The following is a 23,836-nucleotide window of genomic DNA, read 5'->3' as shown; positions in this document are numbered from 1 at the left end:
TATTCCCCAAGCTTCCTTCGCAATTCTGCCTTCACAATTCTGGCATATCTGTGTTCCACCTGCCTTGTTATTATTGTAACATTTTTACTGCGGTAAACTCACCTTTATTTTTATGTCAGCAAATTTTATGTTAAAAGTAATTTTTAATTTTGCATCATGGCCGTAAGTGGAAATCTTGCTGTCACTGGCCACGAGGTGACAGCAACCATGCAAATGAATGGATACAATCAAAACAGTGGCATTCTGTGCTAGTGAAGCGTGCCCGATACCGGCCAGAGATGCCCAGTCCTGTGGGCAGAACTCTTCTTGTTGGAAAAGGAAGTTCAGTAAGCGAATGCTGCGAAGGATGTGTTTGCATAGGCCTGGGACTTCGCTGGTGGGCTAATCAGAAGGATCGAATACGAATTAAAAAGGGACGTACAGTCCCACCCTGACTCAGTGCCATTTGATGTCCTGTGTGTGCACCACACGCGTCTTCTCTTGGGGAACTCTGACATCCCAATTAAGAACAGGAGCTCCGAAGTCAAGGCCGGGTCCTGGTCTACCACTTCCCAGCTATGTGAAAAGTTCAAAGTTTCAGTGCAATGGCGAGAACTCCAGAGTCAACCATCCAGGTTCAACACCTGGCTCCTCCATGATCAAGCTGTGTGGCCTTATTTTGCCTCTGTCATGGCTGTCCTTACAGCATCACTTGGAGGTGAGTTATTTTTGACAGATGGGGAAACCGAGGCACAAGAGGCAAAGTGACCTGCTAATAAATGAGGGGTCCAGGATATAGACCCAGGCTGAGCTCCTATGCAGAATAGCTGAGTTAGGAAGTACAAGATGGGTTCCTCAGAATAAAACGTTAAATGTAGTTACTTTATGATCCAGCAATTCCATTTCTGGGTATAAACTCCCAAGAATTTAAAGCAGTGACTCCGGATATTTGCACACCCGTGTCCATAGCAGCACTGTTCACAGCAGCCAAAAGGAAGAAGCAACCCAAGTGTTCCTTGGAGAACGAATAAGCAAACTGTAGTATATTCATCCGATGGAATATTATTCACCCTTAAAAAGGAATGAAATTTGGACACGGGCTCTGACATGGAGGAAACTGGAAGGTTCTATGCTGAGTGAACAAAGCCGGTAACAAAAGGATGAACATCGTATGATCATACAAGGTCCCTGGAGTAGTCAGATTCATAGAGACAGAGAGCAGAACGGGGGTTACCCGGAGCTGGGGGAGGGGAGAATGGAGAGTTTTTGTGTGACGGGTACAGAGTTCCAGTTTTGCAAGATGAAAAGACTTCTGGAGATGGACGGTGGAGATGGCTGCACAGCAATGTGAATGTCTTTATCATTGCTGAACTGTACACTTAAAAACGGTTAAAATGGTAAATTTTATGTTATACAGGTTGAGCACCCCTAACCTGAAAGTTTGACATCAGAAATGCTCCAAAATCTGAAACCTTTTGGGCACTGACATTGATGCCACACGTGGAAAATTCCACACCTAGGTACTCAACACAAACTTTGTTTCGTGCACAAAATTATTTCACATATAGTATAAAATTACCCTCAGGCTATTTGTATAAGGCGCACGTGAAACATAAATGAATTTCGTGTTTAGATGTGGGTTTCCTCCCTAAGAGATCTCATTATGTATATGCAGATATTCCAAAACTAAAAAAAAAAAATCCAAAGTGTGAACACTTCTGGTCCTAAGCATTTCAGATAAGGGGCACGCAACCTGTGTGTCTTTCACCACGATTTTAAAAAGAAGTGCAGGATGCTCAGTGGGGCTGTGGCAGGCAACTCAGAGGGCTTCCCCCAGGAAGGGTCATTTCTCCTGAGACCCGAAGGGTACTGGCCCGGCCAGCTTTATCCTTGGACCCGAGTTCCCTTAGCTCCCCCTCGCTGGACTCCACGAGCCCCAAGTCTCGTTAAGCAGGGCTGGAGGTGACGTAGCAGTGTTGGAGGGAGTCCTGGGCACAGACTGGGCCCTCCCAGGAAGGCTTGGTGCTGCGGAGCAAGGGTCCTCAGGCTGCCCCCCAACCCCAAGGGAAAGGGGGACCCAGCCCCCAGCCTGCTTGCTGGATGGGTGGAGACAGTCACGTGCCACTGCTCAGGCCTGAGTCCTTCACTTCGGTCTCCCGGGGCCCCGCACGTGGATGCAGCTGTCTGGCCTAATCCGTCAGTCAGAAATCATTCGTGGAGGCCTCGGCCTGGAACTCAGCGCTCTGCCAGGCCCAGGGGCCAGGACGGCATCCCCCAAGAGAGAAGAGCATGACCTTGGCTCACAGGGAACTAACTGATGGTGTTCAAAGAAACCACCCTGGCTCTCGAGGGATTACGGTGTTCCATGATCAGGTTCAAATACCAGACGATTCAGAAATTTCCAGAACTTTCATCTCCCTCCCAAATAAGATCCAGGTTTTGGAGTCCGGTAGACCCAAGTGTTGGTCTCCATTCTGTTACCCATCAGAGAGGGTAACTTCTCATCCGGTACCTCCCAGCCTCAGAATCCTTCACAGTGGGATGTGGGTTATAAACGTGGCACCTGCCTCCCGGGGTCTGGGGCTGATTAAACAATGAGATCACATGTACACAGTGCTCAGGATATAGTAAGTGCTTCCTGTGTGTTCGGTAGTGTCTCCAGTCTGTGGGAGTCCACAAAACCGGGGCAGGGAATTGACTTGCCCAGGGCCCCACAGCCGGTTCACAGCAGAAGCAGGATTCGAACACGGTTTGTGGCTTTTCATCCCGGGCTCTTGCAGCCACATGACGCTGCCTTTTCTAAACGTATTGAGAGCAGGGAATTCTTTCTGGGCACTGCACAACTCCCAAGTTTAATCACCAAAATCCTGTTTTAAATTTTCCGAGTAGGAAAAAGACATTTCCCACCCAAGTCTGACAAAGAAGCTGGGATGCGTAAGGGTTCCTCCCGATGACACGAGTCCTGCCCCCCTGCGACGTGTGTGCTGCTGTGAAGCCGTGGCCCGTCTACGATCACGGATCCCTGAGCGAGTGGGGACGGACTGCTCATCCCACTCTGTAGATGGAGGACCAGCGATCACAGAGGGACCGTGTCTTTCCGAAGTCCCTGCAGTGGAGGGCTACACGTAGCCCCCCTGAATCCCGGCACCTGCGCCATCCCAGGCAGCACGGAACTGGCCGCACCCCAGCTGGGAGCTTCCTAACCCACGCCCCATTTGCATACAACCCCGTTTCCACTCCCCTATGTTCCCAAGACCCAACCAACCCTCTAATTTGGAAGCAAGTCAGAAAGTGCCCTTGGAGCAGCCGGAAGAGGCCCTTTCAGAGCATAAATAGAATCGAGGGCTTTGTTGGTGGAATAACGATTCCAGTCGAGCAGCTCCTTTGCATTTGTTATGAATCGTGGTCTGGGCAAATGCTACAGTGAGAAACTCCGGTTGTGGATGTTTATTTGCAAGCAGCGGGTTCCGGCGTATACATGGCCCTGGGAGCCGGTGCAGCCTTGGGGTAGAAACCTGGAGCTGGACTGGTGTTTAAACCAAACTTGACCCCCGATCACTGGGGATGAACAGCTTAATAAGAATGGTGATGATGACAGTCAAGTTTACTGAGCATTTACTACATGCCAGGCACTGTGCTCAGTACTGCCCATGAACACCCGTGTGAGACAGATTCCTTTTTTCTACATACCCATTTTACAAATGAGAAAACTAAGGCTTGGAGAGATTGCATAACCGGTCCAGGGTCTGCCTGACCACAGACTTCACTCTAAACCCTGCACCCTACTTTCTCCTCCCAGATCATATCCCTACAAGGTACCACATCCACGTCGTCACCAATATCACGACATTTGTGCAGCACATTGATGCTTGCAAAGCACCATCACCTCCACTATCTCTTTGGAGCCTGAGGATGACATAGTCCTCGCTCGATTCACGACGATGTTGAGAAATACTGAGTTTGAGGAGCGGGCCTGGCGTCACACAGCTAGTTAGCGGCGGGGCCCTCCGTGGCTCCACCCGCAGCCTTCACACCTGCACTGCAAAAAGACACTTGATATTCTCCCTGTAAACCTGGCTTTTAACATTCGTCTGAAGTCAGCCTCTCCTGCCTATAATCACTCTGATTTTTCCACTTATTTGTGTTTTGTGCCATGGGAATCTGATCATATTGTTAAATTCATAGGTTTTTAATATATATATATACAGGAGCTAGGCCGTGTTTGAGTTTTGGTCTTTCAAAGAGCTCCATGTTCGTAAAGACCCACGAAGCTCTGGCCACACAGCATTGTCATTTGTCCTGCAGCTGAAAGTCAGCTGACACACGTCTAGGAACAGACTTTCCTCTTTATGAAATGGGGATAGTTTGATGGAGCAAAGTGACAGTGACAGGGCTCTGGGGTCACAGACTCATCCATTCTCAGCTCAGCCGCTTCTTACCGGGGACCTCTCTGAGCCTCCGCGTCCTCATCCTTACAATAGGGAGATAATAGCTCCCTTCTCATAGAGGTTGAGATGGAAGTAAATAAGATCACGCACAGAAATCGCTTGCCACGCAGCAGGCTGATCTCTGTCCCCCGGCCCGCCCTCTCCTCCCCATCTCCATCTCTCCCCGTCTGTGTGTCTCCTTTCTTTACACAGTTTTGTTCCTTCCCACCCACCCCATCCTCAAAATAGCTGTCCTCCAGAAGAACTCTGGGTTTTTTGTTCCCCATTCTCTTTGCAGCTCCCCAGACTAACCGCCTGACCCAAGGATGACTTTATATTTAAGCCAAGCAAGCTCTTTTGCTGGAGCGATTTCCTAGGACTCCCTCCCTTTCTCCAAAAGAAAAGCCTCCATGTCCCTGTCTGTGTGTCTGTCTGTCTGTCTGTAAATCTGCACAGCTTTCTAACACCCCGAAGAGAAATTACAAGAGGCTTTTCTCAATGTCAGTGTCCAAGTGCCTTTTAAAGGTCAGCGTAGAGTCTTCACACCAGCCCTCTCTATCTCCCGACTCCTTGCTTTGGCAGAGGGTGGGTGGAAATAGCAGGGCTAGTTTGGACTCAGCAACGCTTGGTTTCCCCTCCCACCTCTGTCCTCACTCACTGTGTGACCTGGGAAACATGCCCACCTCTCTGAGCCTCAGAGGATAATGCATTCTTCCCAGGGCCAGATAGTGACGGATGCAGAGCCCAGGGCATCCACAGCGTAGAGACGTAGCAGGTGCTCAGCAAACATCAGCTCCTCCGGACCGGGGCGGCCACTCTTGAGAATGCGTTCATGCATGTGCTCATCCCACAACCACGGCAAGAGACATCCGCGGCTGCAGGCAAACGCAAGGGTTGGTCCCACAGGTGCCATGAGCCTTGAATGGATGGATGGTGGTGTTTGGGATGATAGGCTGCTGCTTGCTGTGCGGGATGGCTAGTTGGATGGTTTGCTGTATGATTGGATGGATGAGTGGTTGGATTTGGATGAATGGATGGGTGGATAAATGGATGGATGGTTGGATGTAAAGATGTAGCCTTATTGATCACCTAGAGTCAGCCTCTCATGCAATACAGAAATACCTACAATACCTATGGCAGTCCTTAAATGCATGCCTACTTGCCTATAGTAACTAACTTGTAAGATATTTCACTAGCAACAAGCATAATTGTTATAAACTTTTCCTTCCAAACTCTAGGTATGATAATGTAGTATATATTCGTGGTTATGGAATATGGTCTTTGGAATCAGACCTGGCTTGAATCTCAGCTTAACTGATTAAAATGGTGCAACCCTGAACCAATCCCTTGGGCTCTCTAAGCTGTGGTTTCCGCATTTGGAAAATGGGGACAATGGCACTACCTTGTGGCGCCGTTATGAGGATTAAATGATACCATGAATGTCAAGGGCTGATCCATGCTCAATAAAAGATACTGTCATTGTACTGAGCCAAAACGTACAATCCTGTAACTTTTTTTTCACCAAGAACCCAGATGTATGCCAGATACTGTTCAAGTGTTGCACATTTGATGACAAGACTGAAGTAGTCCCTCGTGTCTTGGAGCTTGTGTTGTAGTGGAACGTTCAGACGGTAAACAAGTGAACAGATAGACAATTTTAGACAGTGTTAAATTGAAATAGGGCAAGGTGAAAGAGAATGAAAGATACGGTGGGTGAGGGGCAGGAGGCCTTTTTTTGGATTGTCAACTAGTACCAATAAGATGCAGCCATGCTGAGATCTAGGGGGAGGGTGTGAGAGGCTGCAGGACCAGCCAGCGAAAGGTCCTGGGGCAGAAATGAGCTTGTTCAGGGAACAGAAAGAAGGCCAGGGTGGAGGTGGAGAGGGGACCAGTCCAGGGCAGAGAGGTCTGAGGAGTCAGATCACAACGGCCACAGAGGCTGTGCGGTGCGATTTGAACATTATCCACGTTAATCTCGCCCTGTCCTCTGGAACAACATAGAAGGAGCCTTGTTCGTTGGGCAGCCGTTCAGCCTTCTGAGAACAACCGAGAGACCCCGGATGTCCAGGCTACACAGGCTCAATTCCCAACTTTCCCCGTTGACATTCTGGGACACCTGCCGCTAAACCCTAACAATGTTCTGGGTCCCGTAAACCTAGAACCCATAAGAAATCGGGTTAGACCCAAAGGAAATCAGGCTAAGGAAAGCCAGGAGAATTCTAGCTGGAATTACAATGACCTAAACCAGGAAGTTGTGTTTCTCCCCCATGCCTGGTCCCTGGAGTATTTGCAAGGGCAGAAAGAGAGGAATCTTTGAGGCTGATTTCAGGATAAAAGATGTCTGGAACCAGTTACGCAGGCACACCTGGTGCAGGGTCTGGCTTCATTCCTGGAAAATGATGTATGATGGCGGCTCATCTCCAGCCCGCCTCGCCAGTCCGGGGGCTCAAGCCGGGTCATTAGGACCTGGACCCGCACCGCCACCTGGCCGTGCTGCCCGTGGTGTTGGTTTTCATCCCAGACAGCCCTCCCCATGTGGGAACAGAAAGGCTCTTAGAATCTTCCAGTCTTGTGTCAAACAGAAAGAACCTCTCTTATCTAGTAGTGACAACGGAAGTCTGGAGTTCTTTCTGGCTAATTAGCATGGTTGGGTCACATGTCTGTCTCTGAACAATGCTGTGGCCAGGGAGAGACAGTGTTCGGACTGGCCACACCTAAGCTATGTGACCACCCCTGGAATAGATGTGGAGTTCGATTCTCCACGTGCATGTGGGCCGAAAGTGGAGGAGAAGGGGATGACGCCTCAAAAGGTGTTGGATGACAGAGTTTCAGTTACGCAAGACGAGTAAGTTCTCGAGATCTGCTGTATGAGGTTGTGCTTGTACGTAACGGTGCTATACTGCACACTCACACCTTAGTGCAGAGGGTAGATCTCATGTTATCTGTTCGTACCACAGCTCAAACTAGTGTCTTAGAAGCTGTCAGGAGAAGAAGGGAGAGTGGATGATGGACTGGCAAAAACGGCACGTGTATCTTATATTTCCTAACTTAGAATTAACTGCTTCTTCCTCTACGGTTTGAAGATACATCTCTTCTGGCTCTCACCCCCTCCTGCCTTCTCGATAGTTTAATAAGTGTTCATGTGTCTCCACCAGCCTTTTTGAGCTTTTAGGGGGTGGAAACTAAAAGCACCCAGTAGCCCCTACCCCTTTTGTGCCTGGGCAGTGTGAGGGCCTAGGACATGCTTGGTTAAGTGGAACCAAGTTCCAGGGCCCAATATGACAGCCACACCCCATAAATAGTCCCAGAAAAAGTATCAGAGGCCAAGCATGGTGGCTCAAACCTGTAATTGTAGCACTTTGGGAGGCCAAGGTGGGAGGATCGCTTAAGGCCAGGAGTTCAAGACCAGCCTCAGCAACATGGTGAGACCCTGTCTCTACAAAAAAATAGAAAAAATTAACTGGGCAAAGCAGCACATGCCTGTAGTCCCAGCTACTCAGGAGTCTGAGGCAGGAACATTGCTCAAACTCAGGAGTTTGAGGTTGCTGTGAGCTGTGATGATGCCACTGCAGAGCGAGACCCTGTCTCAAAAAAAAAAAAAAAAAAGCGTCAGAGAAACACCCACTCTCCAAAGGATGGCTCGCCCTCACCTCTGTGGTCTCTCGGGTTTTCCCCCAGGCAAAGCCAACAAGAACGTCCAGTGGGACGAGGACTCCGTGGAGTACATGCCGGCTGACCCAGTCAGAATCGCCTTCGTCCTGGTGGTCCACGGCCGTGCCTCTCGGCAGCTGCAGCGCATGTTCAAGGCCGTCTACCACAAAGACCACTTCTACTACATCCACGTGGACAAGGTGAGGCGCCTCCTCCGATCAGCCCACGCCGGGCTTCCTCCAAGGCCTGTCTTTCCCTCTCCGACACCCTCCTCCTCCATCACTACTCCAGGCTGCCTCCCTTTCGGAGAAGGTGCGGAAGATGCCCAGCTGCCTTTGCTCGGAGCGTGTGGTCTTGAGGTGCCGTGCGTGTGCGTGTGCGTGTGTGTGTGTGTGTGTTGGTTTCAAAGTTTCCAGCTGTGACTTTCAACTTTCTCCATAAACACTGTTTTTCTTACCTATTCGCTGCCCAGTGCCTTCCGCCTGGCACTCACATACCCTGTGGGAATACCCACCCCAGGAGCTGGCACGCGTTTTCTATAAAAGGCCAGAGAGTAAACGTTTTAGGTTTTGCGGGCCAGACGCTGTCTGTCGCAGCTACGCAGCGCTGCCCTTGTAGTGCAAAAGCAGCCACAGAGGCCATGTCAACAAATGGGCGCAGCTTTGTGCCAATAAAACTTTATTAACAAAACCTGCGGCAGCCTTGCTAACTCCTGTGCTGTCTCGTCCCAGAGGTTTCTGTTGGTTGGCTGATGTGATGTGATTATATCTTTAGTCAAGAAGGCAAAGGGGAAGGTCTGACCCAAAACAGAAACTCCACCCCCAAAATGCATACCAGGTTTATTTCTTAGCTTGTTATCCTCAGGCCATGTGAATCTGCCATATATAAAAATGCAGGGTCCCAGGCACCACCAGCCCAAGCCTAGTGAACTATTAGTTCAGAGGTGGGTCCAGGGAATGTGCCTTTCAAACATCTAATGTGAAATTTTTAAAATAATACAAGTTCGGATAGCAATGCAGAAAGACACCCTAGGCCAGAATCGGTTACTCGGCAAAGTTCACTCTGCTCAGAAGTACTATTGACTAGAAGAGAAGGCACAGGGAGGGGAAGCGGGGTGGGGCGCATGTCTGGGTGTTTTCTGGGCTGCTGAATGTCACCCTTTCTCTCCTGGGAAAAGCGCTCTAATTACCTGCATCGGCAAGTGCTCCAGTTCGCCAGGCAGTACGGCAACGTCCGCGTCACCCCCTGGAGGATGGCCACCATCTGGGGGGGAGCCAGCCTCCTGTCCACCTACCTGCAGAGCATGCGGGACCTCCTAGAGATGACCGACTGGCCCTGGGACTTCTTCATCAACCTCAGTGCAGCCGACTACCCCATCAGGTAAGGCGGCCAGTGGCCCCAGGCCAGCCCAGCGTAAGGTCCTGCTGCCCTTCATTGTAGCTGGGAAAACAGAAGGCAGGCATCTGCTTCCTATCCAGAGATGCTTTCTGCTTCCTCGAGAAGCAGAGTCTCCATAAAATCTCTCAGCATAGGATTCAGGTTGGGCCTGAGAATCATTTATACATTCATTCATTCATTCATTCACTCATTCAACAGAGATTTATTGAGCACATGGTTTTCCTAGCTCTGTTCAAGGATGTTCCAGTGCACTAAAGAGACTGAAACCCCTGCCCACATGGGGCTTCCATTCAGGTAGGGAGACAGGCCAGGCAGGGTGGCTCACACCTGTAATCCCAGCACTTTGGGAGGCTGAGGTGGAAGAATCACTGGAGGCCAGAAATGTGAGGCCAGCCTGGGCAACATAGCAAGACCCCATCTCTAGAAAAACAAAAAAAAAAAGGAAAGGAGACAAACAACAACAAAAAGAAGTACAATGGTATGTTGTAAAAATAAAGCAAAGAGCAGAAGTAGGAGAGAGTTGCTATTAATGTTTTGACAAGGGTGGCCAGGAAGGTCCTCACGGATGAGACTGGAAGATGATGAAAGAGTGAGTCACTTTCTTTGCCTACAGAGAAACAAGAGACATAAGGTCAGAGAGTAAACTGGGGCTAGATCATGGAGATTCTAGAATTTGGCTGTTACTCTGAGCACGATGGAAGCCACCAGCATGTTTTGAGCTGAGGAAGGATGAAGTCTGACTTCAACGTTAAGCTGAAAGGGGGCAGAGTGGAAGAAGGGAGGGCGCGTTGGTGGCGGCGCAGGCAGGATCACAAACGGGCGTCTTCACGGCATGTGGGTCCCGGGGGTGTGTCTGTTTGGCCGCTTTCACATTTCAACAAATGAGTCAGTTGCCCACATTTTAAAATCGAGAGAGCGCCTCTGAAACTACAGATTTCTGGCTGCTTTGGGACGTCTGCCCGCCCGGTCCCGCGGCCTGTCCAGGCACCCTTGTCTGCAGCTGGCAGCGCAGCCAGCAGCCCCAGGGTGGCGGGAAACACAAGCGGTGGCAACCTTCACATGCCACCGGGAAGGCCTGTCCCTTTGCGTGGACATTGACTTTCAGCTCTTTAAAACAGACCGTAGCAAAGAAAACCCGCTAAAGATCCATCCTGTAAGGAAAAAAAAAAAAAAAAAGAAAGAAAGAAGGTGAACTCTGTTTCCTATGGAGGGGACAGCCCTGACTCTGACTGTGTCGTCGTCCTGATTTGTTGACAAGGGAAGGAAGGGCAGGGGGTGGGGGCGGAGGCGATGGCACGAGAGCGTTGGGCACAGCATTCCTAGGACAGCTAGATGATGGCTTCTTATAAGAAACAAGCTTTCATTAGGGCTGTTTCCAAACGTGCTCAGGAATATCAAGAATAGCACAATGAGCCCTCGTGTGTGCGTCGCCTGGGTCAGTTCAGAGCCAGTCTAGTATCTGGACTTTCTTCCCCCACCCCTGCTTTATTTTGAAACAAATCTAAGATACCCTATAATTATATCTAATAGGTCTATAAAAATAATATACAATATTATATATATTGAAATGTTTCAATATATATGTCAAAAAGATAAAGTTTCTCTCTTTTACCGTGTCATCGATATAATGATTACACTGAAAATATTAACAGGCAATTCTTAATGTCATCAAATACCCAGGCCACATATTCCCAGGAGTTTAGGTTTTGGACAGAGGCGTGGGAGGAAGACCTGTCTATAAAGCCAGAAATGGCTTCGTCCTCCTTCGCAGCATGGTCCTTGGTGCCTGACGTCAGTCCCAGGCTGGGGGGCATCCCATCCTCTGCTGAGAGACCCTGGACCCTGTGGTGGGGCAGGGAGGCGCAGTCTCTGATCAGTTTGGACAAGATATACCTGACACCTTCGAACCTGAGAAAAATGACGGATGCTAGAAAGACACCTGTTTTCTTCTGTTCATAGGAGAGCAGGGATAAAAGGGATTGGTTATAGAACATTGCAGGCAAATTTTTATTAATCGTTACAGTGATTTATTCACTCATCCAACAAACATTTATTGAGCAACTACTGTGCTGTGCACCAAATAGTGCATTTCATGAACGAAAGCAATGCAGCTTCTTCCACTTCTCCCCTGCTCACGGAGCACACACCTGGGCTGAGAAGATGAAGTTAGATAATCGTGCAGGAGAGCCCTCATGCAGGAAGTGAAAGGGCTGTAAAGAAAGGAAGGTGCAGGAGTAGAGAAGAACAGCAGGGGCATGGGCGGGGGTCAGAAAGGCCCCTGAATATTCTAAGTTGAGACCTGAAAGAAAGAAGGCACCAATTTGCAGGGAAACCAGAAAGAGAAGATCATTCTAGACCTGGAGTTCCCAGCCATGGCACTATTGATATTTGGGGATAGATATTTCCTGGCTGTGGGCAACTCTCCTGTGCACTGTGGGATGTTGAGCAGCATCTCTGGCCTCTACCCCCTAGGTGCCAGGAGCATCCCCCCACCATCCACTCGTACCAACCACAAATGTCGCCAGACATTGCTGATGTCCCCTGGGGGCCAAAATCATCTCCACTTGAGAACTGCCATGTCTCATAGCGGGACCAGCCTGAGCGCAATGTGGGTCAGAAATGAACTTGTTGCGTTTGTGAAATTTTTAAAATGGACAGAGTACAATAAAAGAATGAAAAGAGGTGAGTTTAGACAAGTACGGAGCGAGAAGAGGTTAGAACATTCTTCCTCCATCTTCCATGAAAGGACCGAGTTCAGAAATGTCCCAAAATGCTGAGCACGGCAGCTAACGTGGCAGGCGCTTCCTTCCATCCTCACAGCAAACCTGTTTTACAGATGGGCAGACTGAGGCCCAAGGTCATGGGATGAGTCTGTGGCAGAGCAGGGATTAGAACCAGCTCTGTCTGGTTCCAAAGCTGGTCTTCTTTCTTGCGATGTTGGCAGGCCCACACTGGTGAGATGGCCCCAAGCTGGCTAGAAAGCACAGAAGGAAACACTCCCACGCCTTGAGCTTGTGACTGGGTGGGGTAGTGGTTAGACCGGCTTGCTGTAGGGAATGCTGAGGGAAGGTACTTGGAGGCCACTTGTCCCCAAGTCTGAGGAGCTGTGCTCAAAGTTCCCACACTCTTGCTTGCCCACACTCGCAGTGAGGCGGCCTCAGAGGTCATGTCAGCCCAGGTCAGGGCAGCGCTGGGACAGAGACCTCTTGAGGCCAGGTAGCTGTGCCCATCGGTACCACCGAGAGGCCCTGTGTGTTGTGTTGATTGGCACGTCAAAGCCATACCTGTGGCCACTTAACCTGAAGAGGCCAGCTCTGCTCAGCATCCAAGAGGGTGAGTGCACAGACTCCCTCAGACTGCGTAGGGTTCGAATCTCGGTGCTGCAACTTAGCTAGCCGTGCAACCAGGGGGGCAGCAAACGCAATCTCTGTGAAATTGGAGTATCATAATAGAACCTAGCAGCCTGCCGGGTGCTTGGAAGGTGCTCAGTAAGTGTCGACTGTTTATGTCTAAGCTGCATCCAAGGTTGCATCTCGTATCTCAGAAATCGCTTCTCAGACGGTGTGCCCAACCTATTTTGGGGTTCAGGGAAGGGAGTCATCTTGTACACAGCGTTTTTTGTTTTGATGCGCCGGGTCACTCCGTCTCCCTCTGCCTCACTGCTCTCACTTCCATGCGCCGCCCCTGCCCGTGCTGCCCACTCTGCCGCGCCAGTCCCGCAGCCGCAGGCACTTTACGCATCAAGCACTGCTGCTGCCTCTTGCCGTTGTTTCCACGAAGTCGCCCCACACAAAAACGTATGAATTTTGCAGATGAATGGTTTTATCCTGGGCAACTCTGATAGGTTTTCACTTCCCATCTGCCGCCCCATCTGGAGCTCCCAAAACCACGACTGCTCCCATCCCAGGAAGGACGAGCAAACTCAGGAGCCCAAGAGGCAGGAGCGCCCACATCAGACACTTCTAAAAGGCTCCGAGAAGTCGGGAGACAGCCAACAGCAGAGCCAGCCCACGGTGGCAACTCTGACATCACCTATCTGTGTCCCCTGCCCGGCCCTACCTGGGGGACCAGACTCTTCCTCTCCTCGATAGTAAAGACTTGCTGGTCCTCACTGGTCACCAGCCTTGTTTAGGCCCGGGGCGCAAACAGCCTTGTTCCCGATTCTGTGTCATCACCAACTGGCTGTGTAAATCGGCACGAGTTGCTTCAACCTTCTGCATCTCAATGTTTCTACCTTAAAACAGGCAGAACATCAGTGGCTATTTCAAAGGGCTGTTTGGAGGGTTTAGCGACATATTGCACGGCAAGGGCTTAACGCAGTGCCTGGTACCTAGAAGGTGCTCTACGAGCGCAGGCTGTTACAGCAGTGGAGTAGTGGGGGCGCCGTAGGTGGGACTCGATCCTCACCTGGGTAGCTGTCCCTTTTGTCTTTGGTGGAGTTAAAAGAGTAGTACAGTGTGTCTTGAACTCATATCTCCATCACAAGTGGGAAAGGCAGAGTTAGGATTGAAAACTAAATGTTTCAAGAAAAACAGGGCAGAACCAACTCATTTGTGGACGTGAAGAATATTCCTGCATTTGGCCTGTGCGAGCTGAGTGTGTTTAAAGACCCGGCGCCCTCCCGCTGTGCTGTTGACGTGACTTCCTGGCCCCTCTGGGCTCTGGTCGGAGCTGGTTATGTACCCAGGACATGGATGAAAATGAATCCTCAAAAGGCATGATGGTTTTATTTAATATATTTTCCCTGGGCAGGGAGCTACGCCCAACATATCTTAGATTGGCCCCAGAAAGGGGTGAAAACCAAAGCACTTTGTCTTGTTTGGTTTGGACTAGTAGTAAGAGACCTCACACTGTCTGTCCTTCCCTAGGGCCCATGTCTTGGGGCAGGTGGCTGTAAGGAGAGGAGGGTTGAGGGCGTCCACAGCCCCTCCCAGAACTCATGCTCGGTCTGTGGTGGGTACAAATGTGCGTGCACATGTGGGGTGGTGTGTGTGTACGGGAGCTCCTGGGCAGGGGAAACTGTGTACATTTTTCAGGCTGAACCCAGGGTCTGCTACTTCTGCCTCTTGGGGATGCACAGCAACAAAGTCTAACCCAGCAGGGCCCACCACATGGACGTTTAAGTTACATTAACTGTACGTCCAAGCATCTGTCTCGAGATGCTGCCAGGGCTGCAGGCCGGGGGCACCAGGGCTGTTCTGTGGTGCCTCAGCAGGAAACAGCACAGACAGGAAGCAGGTGACCCCCCAGAGCTTCTCTTCGCTCTCCCAAAGACCAGTGATTTTGTGGGACCAATCAAGCGAGACTAACCCCCAGACCAACAGAGAAAACACTTAAACCGCTCACCTACTGTGTGCCAGGCCCTCCGCTGGGGCCTTTAACACATGTTTTGTCTTAATCCTCCTTCCCCAAAGCACAACCTCTACCAGGTAAGTAAGTTCAAAGAAATTAGTATTAAAACAGAACAGAGGAAGCTTTGCAGGGAAGTCAAACCCTTGATAACATTCAGCACAGATCCTAGTAACCCTAGAATTTGAAATTAAATGAACTAACGTGGATGCCCAGGCATCGGTGCACGGTCACGCCTGGACTTCTCACTCCTTTAGTCTGCTCAGGGGTTCCTGAATGAGTCAAAGAATTCCAGCTGTTAATTGCAAACAGCAACCACAGAAAATGCATATACAGCACTTGGGACGTTCCTGGCGTCATTCTAAGTGCCTTACATAGTCCTGGTGGCAACTCTGTGAGGTATCCCCATCTTTCAGGGGAAGAAACTGAGGTACAGAGATGTTAAGAAACTTCACCCCAAGGGCACAGCCAGGGAGTGGCAGAACTAGGGTCTTTTTTTAAAAATTGAGGCGAAATTCATATAACATAAAATTAACTCTTTCAAAGTGTTCAGTTCAGTGGTGTTCAGTAGTTCACAATGTTGTACAACCATCACCTCAAATCCAAAACGTTTTCATCATCTCAAAAGAGAGCCTGTACCCACTGAGCAGTCACTCCTCACGTACCTCTCCCCAGACACGAATCCGCTGTCTGTCTATGGATTTTCCTCTTCTGCACATTTTATATGAATGAAGGTACGTAGTGTGTGACGTTTGGTGACTGGCTTCTTTCACTTCGTGCATTATATTTGAGGTTCATCCACATTGTAGCGTGTAGCGGTACTTCATTCCTTTTTATGGCCGGCTGGTACTCTGTTGTGTGGATATACAGTGCTGCGGTTTATCCGTTCTCCAGTTGATAGAATCAGGGTCCTTAAGAACTCTCCACAGTCCCTGTCTCCTGGCCGGGTGGGATTTGTGCCACGCGCCTGCACTGAGGCTTTTGTCTGGTTTAGGAGATGCCGTTTCATCGTGTGGGACTTGTTAATCGAGCCCTGATGATGTCTCGACGTGGAGGGGTGCAGATCTGAGCACATTGCCTGGTAACCTTGACCATTCGCCCTGGCTCTTCTCTGCCTAGGTCTAGCCCCTGGGCCTCAGCTGTACAGGAAGAAAAGTCCCAGTGATTCTCATTGGATGAGGCCAATTCAGAGTTGAAGATGGAAACATGGATGACTAGGGTGTGAGGTCTAAGCTTTGCTTTTCCTTTCTTCCTTCTTTCACCACCCAAGCCGCTTCCGACAGCAGCTTGGGGGTGCCTTGGGCAGGAAGGAACTCAGGACGGCCCAGTGAGGCTAGCTGAAGATAGTTCTCTGCTCCCATGGACAAGTTCAGGAGATGGGGCTCCTTCTGACTGCACCCATTCACTCAACATATCCTTATTGAGCACCTACTATTGCCAGACACTCTGCTGAGCACCAGGCATCCAGCAGTGAGGAAATGCATGTCCAGTTCTGCCCTCCTCATAGTGATCAAGGGTGCAGACTCAGAGCCAGCCCACATGGTCTGGCTGTTTACTAACTGCATGAACTTGGACTTGGGAGAATCGCTTAATGTCCCTGTGCCTCGGTTTCTACATCTGTAACATAAAGGTAATAATACCACCACCCCATATAGTTGCTTAGAGGGTTAAGGGAGTCAAGATATATAAAGTGCTTGGCACATAATAAGGTCTGTCTATGTGATAGCCATTGTTATTAATAGGGGGAGACAGACACTAACCAAAATAATCATGTAAGTGAACGTATTACAAAGCCAGGCTGTTGTTCCAAAGGAAAGGAATGAGGGGTCTATGAGAACTTAGTAAGTAAATCTCACCTAGACTGGGGCCCCTGGGCGGCTTCCCTGAGGAGGCAGCCTGTGAACTGAGACATTATATGCTGGGCAGGAGTCACCAGCATGAGGGGGTCCCAGGAAAGCACTGCAGGGAGAGGGGGTGGCATGGGCAAAGGCCCAGTGGTAGGAGGGACCCTGGCGTGTCTGAGGAGCTGAAAGAAGGCTACTGTGGCTGAAACGCAAAGAGCAAGGGCTTGCTTTCCTGCACACGAGGTAGGTGGGGGCCAGCCCATGCAGGGACTTGAGATCGCCTACCGGGTCAGAGCCACGCCCACAGAGCCCCTCCCCCCCTGCCCTCCAGGCAGAAGCAGGTGCGTTGGAAGCCATGACCAGCTTCCTGAGCTCAAGCAGCCGTTTAGGCATTTAGTCACACAGAGCCGGGCAGCTGCCTTCTGTTTGGGGACCAGGACCGCACGCCTGCAGGGAACAGCCGCGTTCGGCAGACTCCCAGGGCATTTCAGTGGGGCTGCAGCAGAGAACCGAGAAACCCAGGGGCCTCGAGCCAAGGGTCTTAGGAGACCAGGTCAGGGGAGAGCGACTGCAAGCCCAGAAGGGCGCAGCCTGCGGATCGGGGGAAGAATGTGGGTGGAATGAATGTGACAGAGAATGTGGGCAGAGACTCCTCTTTGTCTCCTGTCCCTTATTTTTTAAATTTGTGGTAAAATACACACGACACAAAATGACCCTCTTAACCGTTTTTAAGTGTACAGTTCAGCGGCGCTAAGCGCATTCGCAGGGTCGTGCAGCCAGACGTCCACCGTCCCTCTCCGGCCCTCTGTTCATCTTGTGAAACTGAGATGCACACCCGTTAATCAACACTCCCCCGCCCTCCTCCCCGGCCCCTGGCAACCACCGTTCTCCTGTCGATCTCTGTGAATGTGACAACTCCAGGGGCTTCATATAAGTAGGGTCAGATAGTGTTTGTCTTTTTGTGACTGGCTTATTTCATTTAGCATCATGTCCTCAAGGTTCGTCCACACTGTGGCATTTATCGGACTTTGCTTCCTTTTTCATGCTAATACCACATTGTACAGACATTCCATGTTCTGTTTATCCATTCACCCATCAGCGGACACTTGGGTGGCTTCTGCCTCCTGGCTATGATGAATAATGCTGTCATGAGCATGGGTGTACATATTCTTCAAGACCCTGCTTTCAGTGCTTTGCAATATACACCCAGAAGTGGAATTGCTGAATCAGATGGTAATTCTTCCAAAGCTTTTGAGGAACCACCACACAGCTTTCCATAGTGCCTGTACCATTTTACATTCCCACCAGCAGTGTGCAGGGCTTCTAATTTCTCCATATCCTCACCAGCACTTGTTATGCTCTGTTGTTTTATGTATTTATTTATTATTTTTCAAAATTTTTGTAGAAACAGGGTCTCACTATGTTGCCCAGGCTGATCTCAAACTCCTGAGCTCAAGCAAACCTCCCACCTTGGCCTCCCAAAACCTCCCACCTTGGCCTCCCAGAGTGCCGGGGTTACAGGCGTGAGCTACCGTGCCCAGCCATTTTTCTTTTTTTAGATAATAGCCATCCTAATGGGTGTGAGGTATCTCTTGTTCTTTTTAAAGACATAAACTCTTGAAACAAAAGGCCCTAAAACCCTCGGAAGCTTTGGATAACCGGTATGCCTCTTGGTAGAACCGTGAGGTTGGCTGGAGGGAGTTGTCTCCCCATAGGAGCTCTCAAAAGATTCTTCTAAAACTTCTTCCCAACCCACATCAGTCCCCCTTCTCACTCCCCATTTCTCTGCAAAGGACCATCGTCCTGGTCACCAGCAGCTGGAAACCCGTGTGCCCTGTCTGCCCCTCCTCTCCCGTGCTGCTTCATCCGGGCCCTTTATATTCCCATTCTAACCCTGACATCTCTCATATGCATTCTCACCTGTGACCCCGCACACCCCGGCCTGGGTCAGACCCGCATCGCCTCACACCTGGGCTGTCAGGACGGCCTCTGCCTGGGACTTCAAAATCCCCAAAGAGAACACAGGCTGAGCCAGACCCTGAAAGCAGGCTAGAGCTTCTCAAGGCCATTTCCTGAGCACCTGCCAGGTACTGGGCCCTGGGGGTACAGCAGGAAGCAGGACAGACGGTCCCTGCCACAGGGAGCTTGGCGTCATGATGTGCTTCTCAACAAGGTCAAAGAGGGTTCTGTGTGATTCTCGGAAATTCAGGGCTCCGCCCCAGACCAGGTGAATATAAACTTGTGGGTGGCAAGAATCTCTATTTTTTAAAGCCCCGCCTCCAGGTGATTGTATAAAGTGAGGGTTGAAAACCACCAGTCCAGGGAGAGATAGACATTTATCTTGCAATTACAGAAATAAATCACAAGGTACATGCCATGTCAGAAAATGTTAGCCTCGGTGCAGGTCTTTGGAGTGTGACTGTCTCCCCTGCGGGCCACTTTCTCAGCATGTGAACCACTGTTGTTCTTTAGATATTCGAAGACACACACCCTGGTTTCTGAGACCCCAAAGTTGCTGGGATGAAACCATCCGACCAAAGCTCCACCCAGATAATTTGGGAGCCTGAAAGGGTGTTATCTGTTCAGGCTGTTGTTCACAAGGCGACTGGAAAAACATGCCAGTAATTATGGTGTTAACAGTTTTGTTTGCATCTTGTAACAAAGTAAACATATCCTCAGCCCTGTTATTTTTCAGGCTGACGGAGCACATGCCTGCTTTTGCAGAAATGCAGTTTGCTTCCCTCTTGCCAGCTGTTCTGGGTCGCCTGAGCTGTATTTGAGGATGGGCCGCTCTTTAGGCTTCCTCTAGAATGGACCCAGAGCATCTGCTGGCTGAACAGAATGAGGCCGCAGTTCTCGGGTTCTCATGAGACTCAGTGGAGAAGCACCAAGGTCCCTCAGAAAGCCAAGAGTGGTCCCGTGGCCTTAGGACACCATCTTGGTTAAGGATGTTCCCAGAAGCATGTGAGGAGTTCACAAAGTGAGTGTCAAAGGTCGCAGAGCAAAAGGCAAGAATTGACGTGACTGTGTCACCTAATGGATGCTGCCATCTGGCTTCAATATTAATGTATTCCGGCCGCATCGTTTGCTTGCTGTTTTGTTTGTTTGTTTTCCCACTCTCCAGAAAGAAAGCTTAAAACTCCTAGGGAAGAAGAATTTGATGGTTCTATCTTGAGTCATGTGTCCATTCTTTGGCCACCAGAGAGCCGAGAACTTTGGTCATTCATTGATTCATTTATTAAATAGGTGCTTATTGAGATCCTACTAGATGTTAGGCAATATTCTAAACCAGTAGTTCCTAACCTTTTTGGCACCAGCAACTGGTTTCATGGAAGACAATTTTTCCACAGACCAAGGGGCACAGGGGACGGTTTGGGGATGATTCAAGCGCATTACATTTATTGTGCAGTCAAACCTCTCCGCTGATGAGAATCTGTATTTGCAGCCGCTCCCCAGCGCTAGCATCACCGCCTCAGCTCCACCTCAGCTCATCGGACATTAGATTCTCATAAGGAGTGTGCAACCTAGATCCCTCGCATGCACAGTTTACAGTAGGGTTCATGCTCCTGTGAAAATCTAATGCCGCTGCTGATGTGACAGGAGGCGGAGCTTACGCAGTGATACGCGTGATGGGGAGCGGCTGTAAATACAGACGAAGCTTTGCTTCCTTGCTGCTGCTCACCTCCTGCTGTGCGGCCTGGTTCCTAACCGGGCACAGACCAGTACTAGTCCACAGCCAGGGGTTTGGGGACTGCAGTTCTAGACTACTGCTGTCCAGTGGAACTTTCTGGGGTGATGGAAATGTTCCATAACTGTGCCATCCAGTGCGGTAGCCACTAGCCACATGTGGCCATTCAGAGCTTGAAATGTGCCTTGTGCAACCGAGGAACTAAATTTTAAATTGGATTTGATTTTAATTTAAATTTAAACAAATACTCTGCCCTCACAAACCTTACATTTGGGACACAGGGTAGAAATACTTCCTGCAGAGAGAATTATGTTGCTCTTAACAAAAGAGAGAATAGATGCTAGACAGTTCAGAAACAAATGCAGTCTCCGTCGTTTGCCAATTTGACCGGCTCCCCAGATCCCAGACTGACTGTGCATTGAATTTTGCAAGGTATTTTCTTCCAAATTCCTTTCTCCCCAGGTCTCTCAGTTCTCCTTCCTCTTGGCAGCAGCTCTCTCTGTGTCTGTGGATGGGACATTTCCAACCCTGGCATCTTCCTGCCCAGTGCATTGAGCATCTTCGCTTCTTGGCAAAGCAAAGCCTTCTTTTATGTGGCTTTTCCACCAGTGGCCAAGAGTAGGGATGGTGTGCATGCCAGGATGCTTCAAGTGCATCCAAGTGCACCCTGGGAATTTGGACATGAGCCTGGGGTCATCCACAGTGCGGATGATCTGCATTGTAGAGTCGGTTATTCTTCCCTAGGTGATGCTCACAACTAACTACAGGTGAAGATTATTTTCAAGGGCAATCTGGAGGAACAGCATTTGACCTTAAAAGGTCAAATGGGATAAGGGAGGAGTGATCTTACCCCTTTTTTATTGATGGTGGCAAAGATTTGAATGAGTACAGGGCCCAAGGGACGGGGTTAAGGTCCAGTCGTCAGGTGTAGAGGTGGAAACTCTGTGGATTAGTGTACTATATTCTCCACACTCCAGGAGCTAATCATATTAGCTAATATTTCTTGAGGACTTACTGTATGTGGCGTCCTGGGCCAAGTGATTTCTGTGCATTATCTAGTGTCCCTTTCACAAAAACCGGAGAAGGTAGATACTATCACTGCATCCCATTTTACAGACGCAATCACTGAGATTGAGAGAAGTTAAGGAATTTGCCCAGTGTCTCACAACTGGTTGAGATTAGAGCCAGGATTCAAACTTATACTTCTTTCATCACTGCAGGGGATAAAAAACGACCTGAGTTTTTCACCAACAGGTCATATTGCACCCCTGGATAGTTCTGGAGTGAAGCTCTCCCGCTCATTCCTCTCCCATCCAAATCCTTGTTTTCTTTATCTGGATGAAAATTCAGGGGTCAGGAGTTGTCCAATAAGCAAGATATAAGCAGGGTGTGTCAGAACCTGAAATCCAGAGTCGCCTAGTGTTCAGCTAGCTGCGAAACTACCACCACGTTCTGCTTTAGTCCCCATAACATCCCCATGAGGTGACCGTGAGAAGGGCTCTGGGACTCAGTGGGTCCAAGTGACTTGCCCATGGTCACACAGCTTCGCTGTGGCCAGCCTGGGATTTAAAGGCAGGCTCAACCGACTCTCAGATTCAGCATACTTTGTGTAGCATCTTGCATGAGCAGTTGACCCCAAGAAGAAACAGCCGGTCGCCCAAGAGAGCAAACCCCACCATGTGACCATCGCAGCCAGAGCGGTCCCATCTCCAGAAGGGCTCTTTCCCTCTCTGGCTGATGGAAGATCCGGGCTTTGCAGATTCTGTGCTCTAAGCACAGACCTAGGAACCAGCTGTCCTGCATCAGCGAGGACAGCCCAGCCTTCAAATTCCTTTGTAGTCCTATTCCCTCTGGCCCTCAGACTCTCCAGAGCGCTCCCCTAACTGTCTAACTGATGCTGCCTGACGGAATTCTCGTGCATTTAAATATTAGCCTAATAAAAACACAATTGGAAAGGAATGGCTGCCGTCCCCCCAAACAGGCCCAATTGTTCCAAAGCAAGACCAAAACAATGCTGGCACTGTCTGCACCATCAGCTCATTCCATGAGAAGAGGTCACGTGGTGTCCGCTGACCTGGATTTGAATCCTGTTGCTGTAGACTGAATGTGTATCCCAAAAATTAGTATGTTGAAGCCCTAACCGCTGTATGTGGAGATAGTGCCAATGAGGTGGTAATTAAGGTTAAATGAGGTCATAAGAGTGGAGCCCAGATCCTATAGAAATAACGTCCTTGTGCGAAAAGACACGAGAGAGCTCTGTCTCTCTTTCTCTCTCTCTCTGCCATGCGAGGACAGAGCTAGAAGGTGGCCATCTGCAAGCCAGGAAGAGAGCCCTCACCAGGAATCAAATTGGCAGGTACCTTAGACTTCCCAGCATCCAGAATTGTAAGAAAATAAATTTGTTTTTGAAGCCACCCAGTCTGTGGTTTCTTGTTATGGCAGCCTGAGCTCACCAAGCTACCTGTCATCATCCCCTGCCTGCTGTATACCCTCAAGACAAGTAAACCCAACCTTTGGAGTCTCAGTGGTTTTACCTTTGGAAAGGGATGATCTTGTTAGCCATTAGGAACAACAGCCAGGTGGGACTCCACACACTGCTTTATCTTTAGCTCTCTGATGACAGCTGGGTCAGAGCATCGTGGCTCGGGCCTGGCACCTTGTGTGACCTCTTCACCCGCTCACCATCCAAACACTGGGACCAACAGGCTCAGCCATGCCGGTATTACAGAGAGGAGAGAGATGGCTGAGTCCGCCAGGGAGGCCTGGGATCCCTGTACCTACCCAGCCGCATGGCCTGGTTAGCGTGGCTGGGCTTGGCCCCAGGGGCTCAGGCACATCCCAGGCGTGAGGCAAGAAACACAAGAAGAAGTCGTGGAATTTAGGTGGGGCTTTCATAGGGCAGTTATCCAGCCCACCGACAGCCGCGTCTCAACCTACCTCTCCCGTGCTAAATAATCCACCCTAGTTCCTCCTCCCTCTGGGTAACCCTAGGAGGGAGACGGACAGAGGAGGGGTGCTTGGGCAGCAAGCGGGGACGCGCTCCCCACACTTTCCTCGTAGGTTTGTGATGAACGTGAGAGATACAGGAACAGACGGCTTAATCCAGAGTTGGCATTTTTTTTTTTTAACAAGGATATGGCTCTCTTATGACAGTGATGATGATGATGATGATAACTAAAAATCCTGTACAGTTACTAATCCCAGACAAAAACATGGTCTGGCCCTTTTGGTGGTCACTTTCCTTATCCTCTCCTTCTTGTATTTTATATCTCTGTAAAATAGGTACTAATAGAGAAATACAGATGGGGTGGGGGCACCCGCCCTTGAGGAAACCCAATCATGATAAGAGTCCAGAAGGTGGTTGCGCCGAACTGAGCCATCTTTGTCTGTATCTGAACCACACACCCCGACCCCGGCCCCCACCTCCCCTCCATGCTGCAAGGCTGTGTGAAGAGAGCCCTGGTGTTTTCCAGCCTTCTCTGCCGCGATGGGGTGGAACA

General features: G+C 49.9%; 1 protein-coding gene across 1 annotated transcript in view; it reads left to right on the top strand.

Moving 5' to 3' along the window:
* The window catches only part of XYLT1 (xylosyltransferase I), a 137,498-nt gene that overhangs the window by 46,118 nt on the left and 67,544 nt on the right, over nt 1–23,836 (top strand). The window contains exons 3-4 of the mRNA XM_012647555.1: nt 8,085–8,257; nt 9,235–9,437. Coding sequence (XP_012503009.1) covers nt 8,085–8,257; nt 9,235–9,437 — 376 coding nt within the window. The remainder of the gene's footprint in view (nt 1–8,084; nt 8,258–9,234; nt 9,438–23,836) is intronic.

This window comes from Propithecus coquereli, unplaced genomic scaffold (genome assembly GCF_000956105.1).
Source record: "Propithecus coquereli isolate 6110/MARCELLA unplaced genomic scaffold, Pcoq_1.0 Scaffold27, whole genome shotgun sequence".
Taxonomy (NCBI): Eukaryota; Metazoa; Chordata; class Mammalia; order Primates; family Indriidae; genus Propithecus; species Propithecus coquereli.
This window is presented reverse-complemented; position numbering and strand designations above follow the sequence as displayed.